This window comes from Cydia strobilella, chromosome 6, assembly GCF_947568885.1.
Source record: "Cydia strobilella chromosome 6, ilCydStro3.1, whole genome shotgun sequence".
Lineage (NCBI taxonomy): Eukaryota > Metazoa > Arthropoda > Insecta > Lepidoptera > Tortricidae > Cydia > Cydia strobilella.
In genome coordinates this window covers 12,752,093-12,776,474 of record NC_086046.1, presented here as the reverse complement: position 1 = coordinate 12,776,474, position 24,382 = coordinate 12,752,093, and the positions used below count along the sequence as shown (strand labels likewise).

At 35.4% G+C, this 24,382-nt stretch overlaps 2 protein-coding genes across 5 annotated transcripts in view; both read left to right on the top strand.

Annotated features, from left to right (window-relative positions):
* LOC134742439 (speract receptor-like) overlaps positions 1–24,382 on the top strand; it is a 347,982-nt gene that overhangs the window by 205,846 nt on the left and 117,754 nt on the right. The gene's annotated exons all lie outside the window — the stretch shown is intronic.
* The window catches only part of LOC134742474 (sterol O-acyltransferase 1), a 44,272-nt gene that overhangs the window by 1,068 nt on the left and 18,822 nt on the right, over positions 1–24,382 (top strand). For all 4 annotated transcript variants that reach the window (XM_063675672.1, XM_063675670.1, XM_063675671.1 and 1 more), the window contains exons 2-4: positions 4,418–4,662; positions 5,033–5,184; positions 14,954–15,090. In XM_063675672.1, the coding sequence (XP_063531742.1) occupies positions 4,433–4,662; positions 5,033–5,184; positions 14,954–15,090 (519 nt within the window). In that variant the 5' untranslated portion in view covers positions 4,418–4,432. The remainder of the gene's footprint in view (positions 1–4,417; positions 4,663–5,032; positions 5,185–14,953; positions 15,091–24,382) is intronic.

Sequence of the window (24,382 nt, the reverse complement as noted above, 5' to 3'; positions counted from 1 at the left end):
TTACGATTCTCGTTTGTTTCATCATTTCGTCTTATTTAAAATTTAAATAAAGAAACCTTTCTTTAAACGCATATATAAGAATAAGAAGGTATAGAGGGAAATGCTAGGAACACAATTTTTAACTTGGTAGCTTTGTTTGGACTAGTTAGGAGATGAACATATCAAAAGTCCCCGGCCGTAACCCTGGTGCTGGGGGGAGAGGGGGGTTTGAAGGTTCCATTTTTCGGTTTTTCGATAATATCTCGGAAACTATGCGTCTGAGCGACTTGGCCACTTATACAAAATGAAAAGAAATTTAATTTGTTACAAGTTTTATTCAGTCAAATTTTTCGATATCTTGTATAGTTTTTAAGATATCCGCTCTTGAAAGTTTATTTAGGACTCTCATTTTTATCTTGATTATCTACATCAGTAAAGCTGCTAGGCCGGGTTTGGTAACATTTTCGTATAAATCGGGGGTGCTGAATTCATTTATGGTATCAACATTGACACCTTTCCGAAGTAAAAACATTTAAACTTTAAACAAATAACTTTTTCTTTAACTCCTCTTCACGCTTAAACCGCTGAACCGATTTAGTTGAAATTTGGTAAATAGGTGTTTTAAGTCCCGAGACAGGATATAACATAAGTTTTTATCTCAAAAATCATACCTTGAAGGTGTGAAATTTGGTGTGAGGGGAATTCAGCTTCTTCGCCGAAGTTGAATTCCTGAGGTTAATACTGTTTAAATTTAGGTTTGAAGTCATGTTTGGTATCATTATCAACTAAATCAAACATGTAGACCATCCCAAATATTATTTAAATAGGTTCAGCGGTTATTGATTCCCCATACAAATTTCCACCCCACTTTTCACACCCTTAAGAAAAAGATGATTTTGGTTATAAAAACTATCCTATGTACTGTCCCGAGACTCAAACCATCTCTGTACCAAATTTCAACGATATCGGTTAGGCGGTTTAAGCGTAAAGAGGAGTTTTATAAAAAATCTTTTTTTTATTTATTTTGTTTTAACTTAGTAATGGTGTCAATGTTGATACCATATCCATAAATGAATTCAGCACCCCCGATTTATACGAAAACGATTCAAAACCCGGCCTAGCAGCTTCACTGATGTAGATAATCAAGATAAAAATGAGAGCCCTAAATAAACCTTCAAGAGCGGATATCTCAAAAACTAAACAAGATATCGAAAAACTTGACTAAATAAAACTTGTAACAAATTAAATCTCTTTTCATTTTGTATAAGTGGCCAAGTCGCTCAGACGCATAGTTTCCGAGATATAATCGAAAAACCGAAAAATGGAACCTTCAAACCCCCCTCTCCCCCCAGAACCAGGGTTATGGCCGGGGACTTTTGATATGTTCACCTCCTAACTAGTCCAAACAAAGCTACGAAGTCAAAAATTGTGTTCCAAGCATTTCCCTCTATACCCTTTTTTTGGGCATTTATTTCCTGGCCTAGTGTTATAGACACACTTTTATAATATACCTATATACATATGTAATAAATGCTGAATTCTTTTTTATATCCCTAATCTTAAATCACAGTTCGAATGCCATAATTTTTCCGACTGATCTGTAATTTTAGTACGAAATTGGAACAACAGTGGGATGCTTGAGTTGCAAATTTGCACATTACTTACTTACTCCTCTGGCGCAGCGACCTAAAGTGTGTCTTGGCCTCCAAGTCCAACACGACTGCTCGCCACTGATCCCGGTCCTGTGCAGTTTCTCGCCAGTCTTGAACCTGGAGCTCGCGCAGATCAGCGTCAAGCCATCCACCACATCCGCCCATCGATACCTAGGTCGACCGACCGGGCGGCGTGCTGTCGGTTTTCCTTCAAACGCTCTTTTAACCGCCCGGTCGCCTCCCATTCGCTCAAGATGGCCGAACAACCGAACCCTTTGCGCCTTTGTCACACCAATGATGTTTGGTTCAGCAACTAGTTGTTCAACTTCGGCGTTTTTGCGGATTCGCCAACTACCATCGGTCCAATTCATTGCAAATTTGCACATTGACCTGTTATTTTAGTAGGTATCAGTGTTATAAAGTCCGAGCTTAAAATAGAAATAATATATAGATAAAAATAAGTCACTCATTTTTATCTAGTACCTATTAGTCATTAGTATCAGTTAAAGTTTAGTTATAAAACAATTGTAGTGCGGCAGATTTGTATGACTAAGGGTCGGTTGCATAAAACTGAGAGTTCGCAAAATTTTATTGTATGGAAATAAGTTTCATAGTAAACCGCCGCGGCGCGCCGGGTTGCGTTGATCAGTCTGTCAAGTGCGGATGGTGCAACTGGCACTAATTGATTTAACCCTTAAATGCATGATTTTTTGTATAACTTTTTAATAAATTGAAATAGATGTGTCATGCTGTATAAAAGTAATAAATGTGATTTTGGATAGCATATTGAGCCACGGACCATAAAATATACGATGCATATATACATCATTATGCATTTAAGGGTTAAAATAAATATAAATACAATTGTAGCATTGTAGCAGGAAGCGAGTGAAGATTATCAGAAAACGCTGTTCAACAAAATTTAGGTACGGTGGAATATATAATGCTGAAACTCACAAACAACTTAACGTTATATTATGATTGTATTTTTATCATGTAGTTTGATATCCACAAAATCATTTTAAAAAACCGGTCAAGTGCGAGTTCGTTTAACTCGCGCACCGAGGGTTCCGTACAAACTTTAAATTCTCTCATGTAAATAGAATCACGAAAGACTTGACCAGAAGTATACTAAGCGTAATTGTGTACAGCGCTATATATCGGCAAATTGGCTGATTAATTTGCGTGACCTGTATGTATGTTGGTTTTTCAAGGATACTTAATTCTTTATCACGTGAACCGATTTCAACAATTTTTGTTTTATTTGAAAGAAGGTATTTTAGTGTAATCTAATAGACATTTCAAGTATAAAAAACACCCACAAATGGGCTTAAATTGCAAATTAAATTAGAAAATGTTTTGATTATTAATAAAAAAAGTTTTTAAGATAGAGGTGTGATTATATTTTTCCTGTAATATTTATGATAATGTTATTATTATGTAAAAAAAATTAAAAATTTCGTTGGTAAACTTCGGAGATAAGGGGGAAGGCAAAATGGTATTTTTTTTACATTTTCCTTCATAACTTTCATAAGTCAATTTTTTTCACTATGAAAAACAAATAAAAAAATGTTTTGTAATGTACAATTCGATCTCTTTCAAATGATATCCCACTCGACCTAGTAACTAGACTTCATTTTGCCCCCTCTTTATATTGGGCATTTCTCATAATTAATAATAATAAAAATACACTTCCAATGTGTTAAGGTTAGCCCTGTTCACAACTAATCCAAATTTCAAATCGACAGCTTCAGTAGTTCTCGAGATATTTAGAAATGTGACAGACAGACGGACAGAGTCGCACGTCGCACCATAAGGGTTCCTTTTGTACCTTTTTAGTATGCAACCCTAAAAAGTGCTGCTTGAAAATCCTAGAAATAGAAATAATTTATTCGTTAGCACAAACACAAAAATAGAAAATTATACAAAACAGAGAAACATAAAAAAGAAAAATTGCCACGAAATGGTCTCACCTCAGCATGTTGCATGTTCCAGCGCTGATCTTTCGGTAAGACCATCACGACACAATGACACACGACACGACACGACAAACAATCACGACAGGTAACAAGAAAAACAACAAAATTAATATATAACATACAAAAGACAAAGACAGTAATAAGTTAAAAATACATATTACAATAAATAGTACCATATCATGCACGACCAGATTTTTTCGTGTCCATACTTTAAGTAGGTACTTTATCTAGTTTAAATAAAAGCATTTATTTGTAGTTTTATCTACATAAATAGGTAATAGTGACGAATATTATAATTACGCCTATTCCGGACATGGTTATCGTAGGTGAAAGGTTACGTTGACTTATCAGAATAGTAAATGGTTCTAACGGTATTATCTACGATTGAGTTATGTGGTTGAATTAGGACATCGGGTACGCACGCACTCAAAATAATAACATTATTTCAGTTGGAAGTTCTAACAAACTAAGTAGGCAATAGAATGTATGTTATGTATGTAGTAGATTTTAAGTTATTCACATTTATTGAAATTTGTTAATAATGTATAGTATATTCCTAATTGAAAATGGATAACTAACTTAAAACATTTGCGGATACATTTTTACAAATACATGATTCTACTGTTACTGACTAAGTAGGTACAGTTAATCTGGAAAACTTATTTGAATGGGTCCTAAAATAAACCTTCCAAATAGTCTTACAAGAAAAGGGTGGCAATACGGTTTGCCAAGTCTGTTATTGTCTGAACATTTAAAGTTACCTGTATTGACTATAGGCTAGCTTTGATACAACATTTGCGTTTTCAGATGTACCTGTAAAAAATGGCAGAAGAAAATAACATACGACATCGCTCGCGAGAATCGAAATCAAATGGAATTATCGAACATCGGAACGAAAAGATACAGGATCCGGAGTTCAAGCCCAGAGAATCTCCCCTAACGTTTCTTATAAAGACTTCGCTTCACATAAGAGCTATGTATCACATTTTTGTTGTGATACTTGTAGTGTTGTTATTCGACACAGTCATCTACGACCTCGTGGAACGTGGCAAGTAAGTCTGCGTCGAGTCATTGATGATAATGAGTTCATTCAATGCTGTGTTCAAGGCATTGTGAACACCAGATTTGAAGCACTAAGCGAAGCTTGGTACTATATTAATGTGTTGAAAATATATCGCAAACCTTTTAAAACACATAATTCGTATATTCTTGGTATCGACATATTGATCTCAAATATAAATGTTCGGTTCAACAACAAACATTATCAGATAATGAATGAGTTATGGGGAGAAGCAATTAATGTAGTAAAAAGATAACAACTAAGTTCAGTAGGTATTTATCTCACAAAGTTTTCTGGCTGTAGTAAATTCCGTTTTGTGTGGGTGGTAGAACCGTTACTTATTTTCATACTTAATTTCGCAGGATAAATATAGCGACAAGCACAGTGAAATACGGTTTTGGAGACATCGGTCGCGGCGCTAAACTCTGGCTCTTCGAGTTTGCTATCGCTCTCTCCTTCTACCCGGGACTACTGGTCTATGTCACCGGAGCGAGATTATTCAAAGATCATACTGGTAGGTAATAAAACTTTATTGTACCCCACGTCAATACCAAAAAGGTGTACGATCTTCATCAAATCCTGACTGGATTTGGAATATTTTGGCCAAAAGGAAAAATAATGAGTTGTCGGTCATTTATAAACAATAAACATGTATCAATAAATAAATGAAAATGAAAAATGAAATCTATCTACACTCCAGACTTGAAGATCCCCAGACCGTAGTCCCTTGAGATAATCTCTTTAATTCTAAATACCTACTTCTAAATTTATATTTAAGGGCTTTATAAGCTCCTTTAGTATACTTGACCCACAGGCCGCTCGAGTAAAATGATTGGCTGTAGGCTTTAAATAGCACAATTTTTACCTCTGTAGTCGCGAACCTGCGGGCCAGCATATTACTCCTCACTGATAATGCCCTATGCTCTCTTTCTATGTGTTGGTCAGTATGTGACCAAGATTCTTAAAACTTGCAGCCCAACCCCTCCAAGAGTAACGGTAGGTACAAAATATGGCTTAATTTTACCTGGTTTAAAGACCATCACCTCACTCTTGGAGAAGTTATATTATATTATTAAAGCGCAGGCTTCATATTTAAACTCATGGGACATTGAGGCCGAATCTTGTTTTGATACGAACTTGGCGGTGGCTCATGCTAATTGGTGGACGGACGCGAAATGCAATGAGTCGAGTTAAGGTCGTCTCAAAACAAGAACAAAACCATAACAAAATGTTAAGAGAGAATCGGCCTCAAGTTTCCACCAGCACTAGGCTACAACCACTCGGAGTAGTGTAGAGGGCCTTTTGTTGCAACCAGCCTCTCCCCTCCAATTAGTCACTTGGACGGTTATGTACGTGCGCCATTTAATTACTAAGCTACATGCAAACTGGAAACTATACAGGAACTAGGAAACAATAGTAGATTAATTAATGTCGTTAACGGGTCTAACGAGATTAAATTTTATTATTTTACCTTTTTTTCGACCTTTCAGCTAGGTTGCACTAGCTGTGGTCACAGAAGACTGACGTCCCAGCAAAATGTCAATTGAGATATTGGTAAACAACACTAAACTACCCGACATTCGTTTATATAAATAAATACAATGATAATAACAATAGTAGATTGTACAAAAAGGCATCAAGCAATCCATTTCTATCCGAAGCAATTTATTTATGGGTCTGAGCGTAATAAAGAATAGACGAAGATAAAAATGGGCATTTATGCCTGAGTAGGTTATTTTACCGTATTTATTCAAGACTAAAGAAAATTGTACTCGGGCCCGTCGGGGATGCGGGGCACGCTGGTCGGGAGCGCGCCGGTCGGGGCCAAGCCGGGCTGGCAGTTTGTATGGCAGATTTAGGACTTTATTGCTAAGTCAATAAGGGTCGTAATAGATGATTTTACTTTATGTTCTAGAACATAATAAGCAACTTTTATGTCGTCTATACGTATGACTTAAAGTCGAACTTTACGAGCATGAGAAGTGAAAATCAAATTATATATTTAGCACAATCGGATTAAGCTCCAATTTTATGACACGCAAATAGGGATCCCTGAAATTGTAGGTGTCAAATTTCATTACTGTCACTATTGTTTAAACCCCATTTAAGACCTAAAATCTATTTTTGTAGTCACATTTTTAAGTTTTACACATTTTGCCTCCATTTATTTTAGTAAATTTGTATTGCATAGCACTCGTGTACCAATTATGGATCTACTGATGTCTATTTTGTTGAAATCCACTCAATAATTTAGGCGCTAGAAGTAAAAATATGATTTGCTATTCGGCGGCTATTCAAGGCGGCTGTATTAATTTTTCTTTAATAAAACAGGTGTAAACAGGTTGTGTAGGGCAACAGGAATCTACCGATATGTCATTTTTAAAAAAACCGTCCAGTATCCTGAGCTACAGGGTGTACTGATTTTCAGTATTTAAACCCCATAACCCTACTTTCTGTTTAAGTCGCAGTCGAGTAAAGTGTTGATATTGGAGTAGAACGTGTACAAATGTATAGACAAAAGTGGAATTCATATTCCTCCAAGTTTCATATTAAGAGAATATCCCCTGAAAGCGCTAAATCTAAATTCAGCTATTATTTTCTATAACAAGATGTATTTTTTTCGTAAAGTTATCTAGGACTTTTTTGTGTAGAATTTAATAAGCTTTAATGTTGCCTTACACCATATTTTCATAGAGAACGTATATTTAGAGTAAAACGCAAATTTCTCCAGGATGGTACACATTTTCCAAGATGGCTGCGATTCCTCGAGGTCCCCAAATGTCAAATAGTGTGGACATGAAAAAGAGACCTTTAATTAACATACATACCAAATTTCATATCTTTGGAAGGATTTCGAGGTGAGACTTAATACGATTGTGCTAATTTTGATTTGAGTTATTTTAGGTAGAAACACATAAAAAACATATAAATTATAAACTGTTATGTACAAATGGAAACGTGACCAAAGCCTCCAGTGCCCGGGGCTGGGCACTTCAGTTTGTAAACTTAACCGCTGAATAAATGCTACAATCCCTTACAAATTTAAATCTCAGACGATTAATTATATTGATTTTAATATTGTCTTCGGTTTCCGCAATAGTTACTCATGAAACAAAACTATATAAACGGATATCGCGTAACATAATGAATTTAGAACACATCCCGACGTTTCGAACCGCTTACAGTGTTTGTGGTTAAGAGGAAAAATATAGGTATTCACCTGTCAAAATTACAATGTGCAAAACTACGAACAAAAACTATAAATTTTAAGGCTGATTATACATATATGCAAAATAGGGTCATAATCATAAAGCTAATTATTTTTATGTAACACTAACTGGTATAGTGTGGACAGTTTAGTATAATTAATGTTACTTAAAATAGTTATAATGTATAACTAACTATGGATAAAAAATACTGCCATACTACTGCTAAGTAGGTGTATCTGATACTTACTGTAGTTTAAAACTTTTTCACGCGCACCTTTAATTTTAAAATCTATAAGATTTTATTGATTGATGATACTATTTTAAGTTAAGACTAAAGAGGAGGACCCGCGCGAAATGGCCTTTTCATACAAACGTAGTCCTCATTTTCCTCTCTGGATATTAACATTATTGAAAATGTTTTGATACAATTTGTTATACATCAACCACAGCTAATCTCCTACGTTTGTTTATTTCGAATTTTTATTTATTATAAGAGTTAGGAGCATTTCAAAATTTGTATGAAATCGGTTTTTCGCTCCTAATTTTTACAATAATCAAAATATCGAAAAAAGTTAAACGTAGGCATTGCTATGGTTCATATGAATCACATTACGTAAAAATAATTTCCATTATGTCAATATCCAGAGAGAAAAATTTGGAGTACGTTTGTATGGATAAACGGCCGTCCCCTTTCCTCTTAAATAAAATTAGTTTATGTAGCTTCAGTTACCATAGTTAAAAAAATACAGCGAATTTAAGTTTTTCAACAAAACTTGTTTTTGCTCTATTTCGTTTGTTTTATCAACTGGATATATAAACTAATTTCAGACCTAGACATACCTCATGTCGTTGTATGTGCAAAGTTTCATTACAATCCAAAACGTAGTTTTAAAATGAGAACGGAACTCTGTTTGTATGGGAAAGTGAGATTTGGCCGAGCTTGCCGGAGACTCTTTAAGCATGAAATATATTCCATTGAGAAGAGATATATTATTAAATTTAAGTGTATATTTTTTTATTGATTTGAAGAAATAAGAGTGCTGCCGGCCGTAGCAAAAGTAGACTTTCATTTATACTTCGGGACACCGGTTGTAAAGTTTTGAGCAAACTTTATGTTGCTACATTTGCTGGAATTGGTTACAATGTCTATAAATAACTTCCATTTTCATTATTATACACAGCTTTCAGTTCATTTTTCCACGACTTAACTTCTCGTATACTATACGATCAGATATGTAACTGAATTTTGTTAGACCGTACTCGTATTACTTAAGTAGGTACCATTTTTGGCTAATAATAATTACTTTGTCTAAAAACTATACTAACACCCAAGGTACCTAAGCTAAGTAGCAAATCGGTTTGCGAAGAATCGTGCACACCAATTGGAAAACATCCTCTCACCATTCCGTTACCTACCTTGTTCAAGTGGACGCTCACCCTACAACATAATAATTTAAACATAAATATGACAGACATTTTTTATTCAATTTCATTCATATAATAGTAATCCATTGCAATTAAATGGTAATTATAATAACTCTTCCATATCGAGTTGTGAAAGTATTCAGTTTTTGGGATTATATATTGACCGGCATCTTAATTGGAAGGAGCAGGTCGATTTTGTCTGCAGCAGATTAGATCGATTCGTATTTGCGTTAAGGAAACTGAGACACACTATTAATACTGCGGCGTCGATTACAGCCTATCATGGTTATGTGTCCTCGGTGCTAAATTATGAATTACTACTTTGGGGTAACTCCGTAGATGCCGAAAGAGCCCTCCTGTTACAAAAGAAGTGCATCCGCGCAATAACGGGAGCTTGGGTACCCGACAGTTGCAGACCACTAACATACTACCATTACCTTGCATGTATATTTTAAAAGCGGTTCTATTTGTAAAAAATCGCCCAAACATATTTAAAATGAGGTCTTCTCAGGGACAGAGATCTCAATATCAAAATCTAATATCAGCCTAGATGCAACACGGCTTTATACAAAAATAACGCCTATAATATGTGTATCCTACTATACAACAGTATGCCTGTCAATTTAAGAAGTCTAAATACAACTGAATTAAGGAAGAAAATGACAAGCTTTCTATTAGAACATTGTTTTTATAGTGTCAAGGAGTATATTGAGCACAATAATGCAAGTAATTAATATTACATACTAGTAATAATCAAATTCAATATAAATTTATGTAACTTAATTATATATAATCAACCAATGTGATGTAATGTATTGATACTAGTCCAAGTGAAATCTATTAATGGTAATTGTTATTGTAATTGTAATTGTTATTGCATGCATCAGAATTAAATTCAATAATAGAATTATTTTCAGTCTAACATATGTGCTAGACTAATAATTATTTGTTAAGTAGGTACTATAAAATTTGCGCATCGTTTAATCACGATAGAATACTGTTCAATATACTACAATAACATCCTGTAACTAAAATTAAGTATTCTTGCAAATAAATGATATTGATTGATTGATTGAACAATAAAAAACCGGCCAAGTGCGAGTCGGACTCACGCACTATGTGTCTCTCGCGCAAACTATTCAGTTCAGAAAAAAATGATATTAGAAACCTCAATATCATTTTTGAAGACCTATCCATAGATACCCCACACGTATGGGTTTGATGAAAAAAATTTTTTGAGTTTCAGTTCTAAGTATGGGGATTTGGGGAACCCCCAAAATTTATTGCTTTTTTTTCTATTTTTGTATGAAAATCTTAATGCGGTTCACAGAATACATATACTTACCAAGTTTTAACAGTATAGTTCTAATAGTTTCGGAAAAAAGTGGCTGTGACATACGGACGGACAGACAGACAGACAGACAGACATGACGAATCCATAAGGGTTCCTTTTTTTGCCATTTGGCTACGGAACCCTAAAAACCTGGCGAATGAGGATTGCAAGCTGGGTGTCATGGTCAGTTAGCCATTTGCCCACCTAAGGCACCTGCCCGTAAGACGGGAACATTGATCGAGCGGCACCCGGCTTAGCTCATTGTCTATTCGAGCCTAGCCGGAAAAGCTTCCAATTTGCCGCTTCACAGACACACTGCCTTGAATTAATCTCAGCGCGACGCCCTTTTGTGTTAGGATTACACAATAAAAACACGAATGTTGTGCTATTGTAGGTATGACAATAATACACAGGCTATAACAATTTATAACAAGCCTTACTAGGTAGCTACTAAAATGCTTAATGAATAACTTATTTAGTTGCGAAAATAATAGTTACTTGTTTCACAAGGGGGCAAAGTTGTTGTTCAACCGCTCGTGCTAATATTGCGTTGCGTGCGTTGCGAGGGTTTCAAAGCACGAGGGTTAAACAAAATTTGCCCCCGAGTGAAACACAAAATTGTTCACCACACCAACCCGAAGAATAGTTATTTGTTATACAAGGGTGCAAAGTTGTATTTTACCCGCGAGTGTTTCAACACACGAGAAGTAAAATACATTTGCGCCCGTGTGTAACACAAAACTTTTCACCTCACTATAGCGAGGAAAGTGCAACATCCACAGGCGTTAGATCATCTTCGTCACTGAAATCACTCATTTTTTTACGATATTATAACAAAAAAACTTTGGAAATTCTGTATTTTTACGTGAGAAGTTTTTAAGTAAAAATTTTGTTGACAATGTTGACATTTCTGACGTATGAAATGTCAATGATGCGTTTTGAAATTGCATCGACTCAACTTGTGCGTTCAGAATTATATTTAACATCATTATTAAAAAACAAACGTTTCTTATGGAACTTTAAGGTTTATGAAATAAAATCATTAAATAAAGCTAAATTTGGTATTTTTTATTAGATTCTCAAACCATTTGTTTAATGATAATTAATATCAAACGAATCATTATTATGAGCGTTTTACGTTTTGTTATCTGTCAAGCTACTTAAACATGCTCCATCCAAGGTCAAATTACTTTCCCCACTAGTGGATAAAATGCGTTTTTCCCCGCATGTTTTAAAGGATAAAAGACAACTTTCCGAGCTAGTGAGGGGAAAACCTAATTTTAGGTATAGTAACTATACCTAAACTTAGGTTTTCACCACTATACTATAGTTAATACCTACGTTATTTCATTAAAGATTGCAAACGTTATTGAATTTCAGTAAGGCGTTTAGTTACAAATTTAATTACTTCAATTTCGCTTACAGTTTTTTTTCTATTAAAACCGCAAGAATAGCATCAAACACATGAAGTCCATTAAGACGATCCTCGAATGTGTCAAAACATTCCGCGGTGATTTTACGTTAGAAATTGTGTTTCAAAGGAAAATAGACGTCACTCGCATCAAAAGAAAATGCTGTATTGATGAAAGTATACAATCTTTCAGTTAGATGAACTTTAAATTTACTTAAGAGGAAGCATGTTTACTTTACAAAAAGTTTTAATGGGTTATCTTAGTTGTTGCGAGGGAAAAGGGACGCTTTACATTTTCTTTTCTAATACTTATAACAGGTGTCGTTGTTTTCAGCTTGCGTCTTTTAAATATTATTAGCTAGGTTATAAGTCCTATATTAACAAAACAACATTTATTGACGAAATGAATACCTACTAACTAACACTTAGGGCTACGAAATTAAATTATTTTCTATACTAAGTACTTACTTATTTGTGTGTTATTACATTGTTAGCTTCATTATGAGGTGTATCGATTTCATGTTTGACACGGTAAACAATAAACTTATTCTTATTCTTATTCTCAGGCTTTTAAATTCTTCGATAATGGATTATCGATTACCGAAATATTAATAGTCATTTGTTTTACAAGGGGGCAAGGTTGTTGTTTAACCTCAAAGATTCCAAAATTGAACCACAAGCGTAGCGAATGGTTCGAATAGTAGAATCTTGAGCGTTGCGAGGGTTTCAAGGCACGGGGGTTAAACAAATTTTGCCACCGAGTGAAACACAACATTTTTCACCACACCAACACAAGGAAAATACTAACTGTTAAACATCAAACAAAATCAAAGCTAATCAAAATGAATGTTATTAAATATTTATTATTCAAAATCATCTTTTAAAAGTTAATTCTAACCAGCCAACATAATGAAACAACTCAAAATTTGCAATTGATTACTTTGTCCCCCACGTGTGGATAAAATGCAACTTTCTCATATAAGAAAAAGAAGGCATTTATTAGAACTATTGTAAAAAACTGCAAATCTACATATAGAATACACAAATAAAAATACTAGAATATATAATAATTCCGATTGTACCCGAAAACCCAATATCAATCTACTGGAATTTCCTAGAGTCCTCACGACACAGGCTTGACGTAGTATGAGGGCTACTGCTAACCTAATTGTAATATTTGTAAGATAAACTGTTTTATTTCATCCTGTATTTCATCTATGCCTGGTAACGAATTTTTTTTTTGTTTTTTGTATTTTTTTGTATTCTTTGATCTCACGGACTGTGTAAAAAGTACGTCAGGGGTTAAGATCTGGGGCCTATCCCACGAAACTTTACAAGTGTACAATTCGACAATATTGTTAAATTGTAAACAAAAATACTTACTACAATAATTTTACATTATTAGTTTTGAATGATTCACGGTTAGTTTCACTAGACTTATATAAAACAAAAAATAATACAAAAGGTAATCACGGTCTATATCCCGATCAATATAAATTTTACAGTATGTCACAAACATACATACAAGTCTATAATTTACAAATATTTTGCATTTGTGGACCCGTAATACAAAACATGGAGGGTATGTATACATATGTAGAATTGTATTCATTACAATTTTGTTGTTTGACAAATACTTATTTATTAACATTGTGACATACCTATGTAGAATTGTATTTATTACAATTTGACAAATATGTATTAATATCCCTCACTTAGTTTAATAGGTATCCATCTTAAAACTATTAGCAACTTTGCTTTGGATCGAGAGCACGGCTTCTTCTTGTAGCATGTGAAGTACGTAAATATCCCACTGTAGATTTACTCGCTCTAAACTTTTGATTAAATGTTGGAAGAAATATTGGAAGTTAAATTTTTTACTACTATAAATTCGCTACTACAATGGATGGTATAGATAGGATGTCAATCTCTTATGGCAGAATTGTTTCAAAAGTGACCAGCTTTCAGCTGTAAATAATAGTTCCTAATCTCTCCGGTGGTCCATAGCTACTACTATCACTGGTCCTGAACATTTTAACGAAACAAAAAGGACTGCGGTAAAATGGATCTACAGTAATTTTATTATACTCTTGACACACGCCGAGAGAATTGTCAACTTTTCCACAAATATGTATACCTTCTTCTACAATTTGTTGTAATCTAATCTTTTACGTACATTTATCAATTACAAAATTATCAATTGTAAAATGTAATATTTTGTGATACGCATAATAGGGATGATGACACATGTTGAATTTTATAACAAAATCTAGTAACATAGATAGCAAATGAGCAATTTATCACAATAATGTAGATATTAAAATAACATATGGAAATGATACAAAAATACAGGACTTGAAAGTTTCAAAATTTAAGTAATTTTTCAACTTTCAAAAAGGAAAAAAGTAAGAGTACCATTAGATTCCTTACATTTTATCCAAAAAAATATTGTTCAGCAACTATATACATAAACGCAATTTTCTTATTTTGTCCATACATCCAAAATGGGCTCTCAATGAACTTTTGACGTCACGTTCACTTATCGTTTTGTTAGAAGCGTTTCGAGGGTGAAGTACACTGTCGGGCTGTTACTATCTTTTCTGACTTTTGTATTGATACAGATCAGTCCCATATAGACATTTGATCCTAAAATAAACCTGATCGATTGATACCATTAATAAAAATTTGTCATCTCATCTAGCCTATTGTAGATTTGTCACGACAATTTACATATTTGTATAAATGTTCCATTACAATTTTGTGATATGCCCAGTTGTAATAAATACATATTTGTAACTTGTCACTTGTAAATTGTAATTGGCAGTATCGTGGGATATGCCCCTGGGCTAGGTTATCATTTTCAATAATATAAAATAGTTACAAAACACTTACCATTGATTTCAAGGTCTTCGAAAGTTATGGAAGACGGTAGCCATCGCGGGGCTGGCGGGGCTCCAGGGCACTCTCGTCGCCGTGCCAGTGTGGGACCTGGGCAGGAAACATCTGGCCCTCGCCTCCGCGGTCACCGTTACCTGCGAAATGGTAAAATTAATATATATTTTTATCTTGCAGTAAGTATCGATATTCCACCGTAATTCTTAATTTTGTATTCAGATAACGATATCATCATATCCCTATGAAACATTTATTGCTTTATTTCATGATACCACTATGCTTAGAAATATAGGAAAAGTGAAAAAATTCACTGTCGGGCGACCCTCGACATCGCGACACCGCGCGCGTTATACCAGCCCAGGCCCGTAGACACCATGCCAATCGCTAACGCTACGTAGCGAACGGAACGCAACTGTCACTGTCACACTAATATGGATGAGTGAAAGAGAGACACAAAGCGATTCGATAGCGAAGCGCAAGCGATCGTCACCTTGGCTAGGCCGCCAGGCCCGGTTGACAGCACGCCAATCGCTAACGCTCCGTAGCGAATGAAACACAACTGTCACTGTCACACTAATATGGAAGAGTGATAGAGAGACACAAAGCAATTCGATGGCGAAGCGTAAGCGATCGTCACCTTGGCTAGGCCGCCAGAGCTCAATCATATCTGCAGAGACTAACCCGTCGACAACGAACATTTCCTACGGACATCCACCGTAAGTGTCACCGTAATTATTCTTTTTACACTAAGTAATAATAAGTTTTTGGCAAAAGTTTCATTTTTCGTACAAGCTTTTATGGCTGACTGTACTTTTCTTTCCACAGACAACTCATACTCATCGAGACAATTCTAAAAACCCCAAACAGAATTAGGTTGCGTTGTTTTATCACAGTTCCTATGGGCACCTCCTGTCTCCATCATCAGATTACCTCGATGGTACCATAATATTGCATTGTCACCCGACCTACATATGTATGCAAATTTTCAGCTTCATCGGAAACCGGGAAGTGGGTCAAATTTAACTTGCAAGATTTGACCCTTACAAACATGTTACATACATATTAGCATATTACATACATAGGTACATTGCAAGTTAATAAAAAGCTTGTAAAATGACACATATTTTTTTTATCTGTCAATTTGATACAAATTTCGTAGGTAACTACAATAGCAGGATTATTTGGTAGTAAAATGGCCTAAGCTAACACAGGCACTAGTTATTAGATTATTACTATTTATTATTTATTACGAAAGCGTCTGTTATCTGACATTCCAACCCTGAGGGAAACTAATCCTCATTGGTATTAGTCTGGTTTTTGGTTTGGTTGGTTGGTTGGTCTTGGTTAAGATAAAAAAAAACACCGAAAACGACTGTTAAACATCAAATGATGTTTCGTAAATAGTTTCCGAAAAACCCATCCAACTAAGTACAATACATATATTATCTACACGTGTTGTTTACCATAAAAGCTGGGTCGTTGTGTCAATACCGTCGCAATTTCATTACTAATCATATAAAACGTGGATATAAACGTATATTCTGCTAGCTAGATTATATCTGTAATGTGGTGTGATTTATGTGCAGCAAGGCAATTTCGGGAGCAGCTCGCGTATAATGCACGCTCCACATGCGCAAATGGCCGGAAAAGAGTAGTAAACATACATAGGAAAAATATATTAGGTACACTACAAGTACTAGTAGGGAAGGTACTTAGGTAGTTGTTATTGATTAAGCCCGGACTCAAACTAGATAATGAGAACATTCATCTTAACGAAAATTATTTATTTATTATTAAATATATTAATAACGGGTCACTCACGTATTTTAAGTCGAAAAACGCTCGACATGTTTCACTCCATACCGAGGAGTGTCATCAGGAGCTTGCGTTGACGGTGACGGTGATATATTTTGTCTGTGTCTCACGGAAGTTTTGTTATTTATTATTATTCGGAGATCCAACAACTGTTAACATGTCTATATAAGGTTTTATAAATATGATGCAAAAAGCGAATTACAGGTTCTCACCAGTATAAGCTACATATTCACAAAAACAATTGGTGGTTAGCACTATTGCACGATACCTACATTTTAACGCCAAAGCTATAGTATACACAGATATAAAAGCTATAAGGATACACAAAAGAAAAAATACAGCACAATGAAATTTCAATAAGGCATGCTCACTTAAAGAACTCCTCCGTCAGGATACGCCGCACAGTTTGGATGTTGCTGTTGAAAATATCAATGTCCTGCTCCCTCGTAAGTTTATTTAGGCATTTACTAGCACGTATCAAAAAACTGTTCTGTCTGTAGTTACGCGAAGCACTACCATCTACTACCATCAGTTCGGCGCCCTCATAAACGCTAGCGTAAACGTAACTTACTTTCTATGCATCTCGCTCGTACTAACATATTAGTGCGAGCAAGATGTATAGAAAGTAAATTACGTAGACGTTAGAGTATATGTCAGTTTTGACACTGTCAGTGACTCATGGTACGGGTAAAGGTCGCAAATAGCTGTATCTATGTGCGGTGCGGTAGGTGCGGTAGTAGCAAGGGGTCGAAAATTTCTTGTAGATTTGAATGGAATACTGAAAGAGAGTTTAGCCAGCAATTCAGGGCAATCAACATTTCCGTTTATAATATTAAGAATGTAAACTATGTCTGAGATTTCAAGGCGTGTATGCAACGGAATAAGATGATGCTTCCTACAAATATCGATATAGTTGGAGGATGTATACCTAAGGATATTTAATTTTAAAGCAAAGGAACTTGATAAATTTCTTCTGGATGCGTTCTAATCTATCGATATAAGTATGATAGCGGGGATTCCATACTTGCGATGCATACTCAAGTTTGCTCCTAACATATGTACAGTAAAGAATTTTAATAGTTTTGGCTTCGATGAAATGCTTGGAGCTACGCATGATAAACCCTAGTGTTTTGGAGGCATTAGATATGACAGCATTAATGTGGGTGTCAAATAATAGTTTAGAGTCATGAATGACTCCCAGATCTCTCAATGACTGTACTCTTTGCAGCTGTTGACTTTCAATCACGTATGTAGTTGGAATTATGCATCGCTGTCTAGAGAAGGTTAATGTAAAACATTTGGATAGGTTAAGCTCCAATCTGTTTATAGAATAGAATAGAATAGAATAGAATAGATTAGAATAGAATAGAATAGAATAGAATAGAATAGAATAGAAATAGTTTATTCGTGGCACATTATAACACAAGAAGAACCAAAAGCAAACTTACACATAACATTACAACGCATATTTAACATTACATTACATGACACGACCGATATTAGCCACGAAATGGTCCCGACTCAGCATGGTGTTAGCCTGGATAGGCCAACGCTGGTCTTCCGTCGGGGCCACGAGTGAAGCACGGAAAGTACACAACATAAAAAAAAGAATAAATGAATAATAAACAATGGCAGTAAAACAAACAAATTAGAAAGAACTAAATAACAGATGACAGTTACATTTTATGTATACATATAGGATAAAAACTAAAAAGATAAGAGGGCGATAAAAAACTAAAACAAAATGGCAATAAAACAAACAGATTACAAAGAAATAAATGACAGATCGCAGTAAATTTTATAAAATGAAAACAAACGTAATGATGGCGATACAAACTAAAACGTGATCGCGACCAATTTTGACATAAATGACAAGCAGCTGACGCCATCTGTTACACCACAGCACCAATTAAAACGCGCTAAGCAAAAACAACAAAACATAGAAAGTAATTCACGTGGTGCAACGTTTTATAGGCGAAAATAATACTAAACTATCTACAATAACTAAAGCTACGACATCAAATATTGAAAATTATATTAAGAACTACGTAAAACAATAAAAAGAGTGTGAATGGCGGTTGCGGAAGGGACAGAAAAAGATGGTAAGTACTTATGCAATATACAATTTACAAATGCGCTTGAACGTCAAATAAAGTTACACACGCTTTGAAAAAAAAATTAAAAAAATACACGTGATATCTTCTCTGACCCCCTCTCCCTCATCGTGATCATTCGTGATATTTTTTTCTTGAGTACATTTCTGTTGTAGTTTGTATACCTACACTTGACGATCTTTTTGTGAATTTCTGCAATTTTTAAGGAAAAATAACATGTATTTATTTATACTTTATTGCACATAAAAAAAAATACAAATGGTGGACTTAATGCCTTAAGGCATTCTCTACCAGTCAACCACTGGGCCAAAAACAGACAACATTCAGGACTGACAGGTATTTTTTTAACGTACCTTTTTGGTACGGAACCCTAAAAAGAAGTTACCAGGTACCTAATATGGTGCGACTCTGTCCGTCCGTCTGTCTGTCTGTCACATTGCTTTTTTTAGGGTTTTTTGGGTCTGCTTGCATAAAAAGGTTTCAACGTATTTTCTCAACTTTTAAAGTTCCCTTTTCATTAAAAATACATTTTTAAAGCCGCGTCACCTTAGCAGTTACACGGTTGTAGTTATAACAAAGGAAATCAAGGTTCGCTTGGCGACCTAATACCTACTTATTAGTAGACATCCATAAATTTTTCAGATTAAATTATGTTTTTGCCTTAAAGGGGCCCACCGATTACCAGTCCGCCGGAAGATATCGGCCTGTCAGTTGTTCGGAACTGTCAAATTTTTGTTCTAACTGACAGGCTGATATCAGTGGGCCCAGGCAAATTACAAATTAGTAGGTACCTATTTTGATACAAGAAGATTGTCTGTCTGTCTGTCTGTCACCAGGCTGTATCTCATGAACCGTGATAGCTAGACAGTTGAAATTTTCACAGATGATGTATTTCTGTTACCGCTATAACAACAAATACTAAAAAGTACAGAACCCTCGGTGCACGAGTCCGACTCGCACTTGGCCGGTTTTTTTATATATAAACATCGTGCGATTTTCATGATAAGTGGGAGCATCCATAACTAACAGAACTATGCTTGAATAAATGTTGAATAACTAAGTTCCCGTACTCGTTGCTTGTAACAAAGATATGTTTACATTTTTCGCCTTATCGCAAAGGAATAAGGTGCAGAAGTGTAAACATATTTTTGACTTCGCCTGTACACAATTGAGTCGAAATATGCACACAATTCTGTACCTTATTCCATTGGGTTAAGTTAAAAAACTAAATATACGTATATTTACGACGGTAACTAGAATTAAGAGCTTGGAAATTTGCAACAACAACTAATCAGCAACTTCTACAGTTGCCTGTGAATAGTTCCGACTTACTAGCAACATTAATTATACAAAGCTGCACCTATACTCGTACTTATCTACACTGATGTTTAGAATAAGAAAGAGTAACTTAACATTTGCGGCAAGTATTACCTATATACCAAGTTATAGTATTTATCTAATAGTTTTTGTGAGTCAAAGTTACGTTTAATTTTAGGGTTCTACTTCTTATAAATATTTTCATGCCATTCCAGCCCTCATACAAAATCCAATCATGCCTCACGAAACATCCCATATTTTTTTCAAACTGATGTTATTTCTTTCCAATGGGCATGTCCATTTAAAGTAATTTTAACAAGCTTTTATTAGGTCGACCTGTATGTAACTATGTAATGGAATCTAAGGTAAGTAATTTAACCATCTTCCAAGGATCGTAGCGTCATGAAAATTGGCAGCTGTATGTAGTTCTGATGACAATACAATAATATGGTACTGTCGAACTGATCTGATGATGGAGCCGGAAGAACTGGAACTTCATGATGGAATCAACTAACTATGTAATGGAATCTAAGGTAACTAATTTAACCATCTTCCCGGTTTCCGATGAAGCTGAAAATTTGCATACGCATGTAAAGTCGGGTGACAATGCAATATTATAGTACCATCGAGCTGATCTGATGATGAAGACAGGAGGTGGACATAGGAAATCTGAACTAACTATGTAATGGAATCTAAGGTAACTAATTTAACCATCTTCCCGGTTTCCGATGAAGCTGAAAATTTGCATACGCATGTAAAGTCGGGTGACAATGCAATATTATAGTACCATCGAGCTGATCTGATGATGAAGACAGGAGGTGGACATAGGAAATCTGAACTAACTATGTAATGGAATCTAAGGTAACTAATTTAACCATCTTCCCGGTTTCCGATGAAGCTGAAAATTTGCATACGCATGTAAAGTCGGGTGACAATGCAATATTATAGTACCATCGAGCTGATCTGATGATGAAGACAGGAGGTGGACATAGGAAATCTGAACTAACTATGTAATGGAATCTAAGGTAACTAATTTAACCATCTTCCCGGTTTCCGATGAAGCTGAAAATTTGCATACGCATGTAAAGTCGGGTGACAATTAATATTATGATACCATCGAGCTGATCTGATGATGAAGACAGGAGGTGGACATAGGAACTCTGAACTAACTATGTAATGGAATCTAAGGTAACTAATTTAACCATCTTCCCGGTTTCCGATGAAGCTGAAAATTTGCATACGCATGTAAGTCGGGTGACAATGCAATATTATGGTACCATCGAGCTGATCTGATGATGAAGACAGGGGGTGGTCATAGGAACACTGTGATAAAACAACGCAACCTAATTGTGTTTGGGGTTTTTAGAATTGTCTCTATAACCTCGTAAGTCCTGTGGTTTTTCAACAGCAGTAGTCATATCTGCCGGCTGTACTATACCAAGTACAAACCAAGAATAGTGCTTCAGACCGAGACAAAAAGATGTCGGTTTTAGAGATTTTTTGAAGTGAGGTATTGTTGTCTGTATTTTTGACGGTATGTTTATTATTTTTAACACCTCTTTTAGAAGGAAACTATTGAAAATATTTTGTACTTGTGTGAGTACATTCGGTTTCTACACGGTATAATAAAGGTTTACCATTTAAAAAAAGTTAAAGGTATTATTTAGTATCAAAAATAAAACATATTTTTCCTTTAAACATCACCTAAGTACATATTTTACTTTATTACAACATAACCAATGTCCTTCTTATAAAAAAATATATATATAACACAGTCTCGAAGACACAAATTTCATACCATTCTACATCTCCGGGGGTTGGGTTTGGGTGTTTAAAACCTGGAATAGATCTCTCAGACCAACCCCTTGCACTTTGCCCACGTCGCGCCCTCGTACTTGTGCTTCTACCACGGCCACGTCCACCTCGTTGGCCACGAGCACTTTAAGATCGACGACTGAATGGACGTGGATCTGTCCACGTACTGCAATTTCTATTTTTCGATCTTCAGATTCCGAAGACGAAGAAGAGTCGCTATTTGATTCTTAGTCGGGTTCAGGTATAAATATAAACAGATCTTCATCATCCGAGTCCTCGGAAGTCAGAGTTATTGAGAAGTTGTGATATTTGAATGCTAGAATAAAAAAAACAACACTTGTAACATAGACCGAACGTATTACCATAAGTACAAATTATTAACAGTTTTTATGTAACAAACGCCTAACGTACCACGTCAAGTACAAATTATTTTGACCGGTCACAAACCTCTTTAAATATACAGTTTTCTTTTAAATATTGTTTATATTACAAAATTCATAATTTAATTACACTTATACATCTTTAGGACAAAAGACAAAACAAATGATTACTAGAATATTAACAGATTATCTTACCTCGTGCTGGCCGGCGACCCGACCGCGTTGCCATTTTGAAAAAAGGGACACCCACACTGACAGTTGACCTTACCTGTCAAACATGGCGGAATCGACCATAGAATATAGAATGGGGATGACGGTGTCAGTGTTGCCGTTGTAAAAAAACTACCCGGTAAATGGGGAATGAAACATTTGTACTTGGGTAAGTACATTAGGCAGTTACGCCATCTATGTAGTTAAAATGTCAGGTCTGAACGGCTATCCTTAATTTGTACTTGTACAAGAACGCGGGGACTTACGAGGATAATTATTAGTTGCCTGTGGAAAAAAATACAGTCAGCGATAAAAGCTTGTACCAAAAATGAAATTTTTGCTAAAAACTTATTTACTTTAGAGCTAGACCAAGTTCGTGATACTTTTAGGTCTAAATAACCCCAGCAGTTGCAAATTGCCCAACATGGCAGTACCTACTTTTAGTGCATAAATTCGGTACCTATGAAGCACCGTAAAATCATTATTCTGCTAGTTCTGTAATAGACCGCGGGCCAGGAACGGATTTCCATGACCAATCGCCTCCCGGGCGAAAACTCGTATAGTGGGTAACGGCTGTGTATGATGAACCCACGTGAACGTCAGCTGCCGCTCCGTTGGTGGGTTGAGGAATGGCAGCAGTTTATAAAAAAAAAATTAGGTCATTGCCTCCCGCTTGATACTTTGTCAGATGATAGTTTAGATACTATTGTGAATAAACAAAATCTTCAGCCGATTGTATTGCTGTGGAAAGACCGTCAGCTGGTCACATGAACATGTAAAAAAAATCTTTTCAGTCATCGGCGTCATCGCCTTCGGTTTGATACTTTGTCAGATGATAGTTTTTTTATTTATTGGTATTAAGGATAACAACAGCCGTAAATATAACTAGATAATAGAGTTTAGATGCTATTGTTAATAAAACAAATCGTCAGCCTGTTGTATCGCGATGGAAAGACCGTGTTACGCGTTTCGGTGGCTGCCATTCTTCAACCCACCAACGGAGCGGCAGCTGACGTTCACGAAGGTTCATCATACATAGCCGTTAACCGCTATACCAGTTTTCGCCCGGGAGACGATGACTGGCGAAATTTGCGCCTGGCTCGCGGTCTATAAGTGGAAAATTAGGCGAGAGTGGCCTAAAGTGGATTAAAATACGCTAAGAAAGAATGATTGATTGATTGTGTGTTTCAATTTCGATATAATACTGCAATAGGTAAATATATTTAACATTATTATTTTGTACTTATTTAAAACTACCTTTCAAATATATAGTACAAAGAACAAGTTATTTATCTTTTACGTGTACGTAAAAGTCGTTTCAAAAATAAGCTGTTCAATTTCTACCGGGGCCCGGAATCGTCCTTTGTCCTGCCCGAGTGGTAAATAGCAATGTATATATTTTCGTTAGTAACTTCGTTAGACCTACGAACCTACCTACTGACGTTTTTTTCATTAGGGTACCTACCTGGGTAAAATATTTTTAGTTTTATTACTAAAGAAGTAAATTATATTAGAAAAAATATGTGTCGTGTGTGTAAAAAATTATGATATTAGAGCGGTACCTAATAATTGAAACATTGAACATTCCAGATTTTGAAAAATTATTGTTATGTAACCGATTTTGCAGTAGGTACGAAGTAGTCAATATCGATCAAATAAAGTAGTTTGTGAGTTAACAATATAAGGAATAGGTACAAATATAGTCGGAAAAAAAATCCAACCGGTTTAATCACGCGTACCTAGCAATAATTCAAAGATGGAGTAGTGTACCGGCAAAATCGTTGAAAG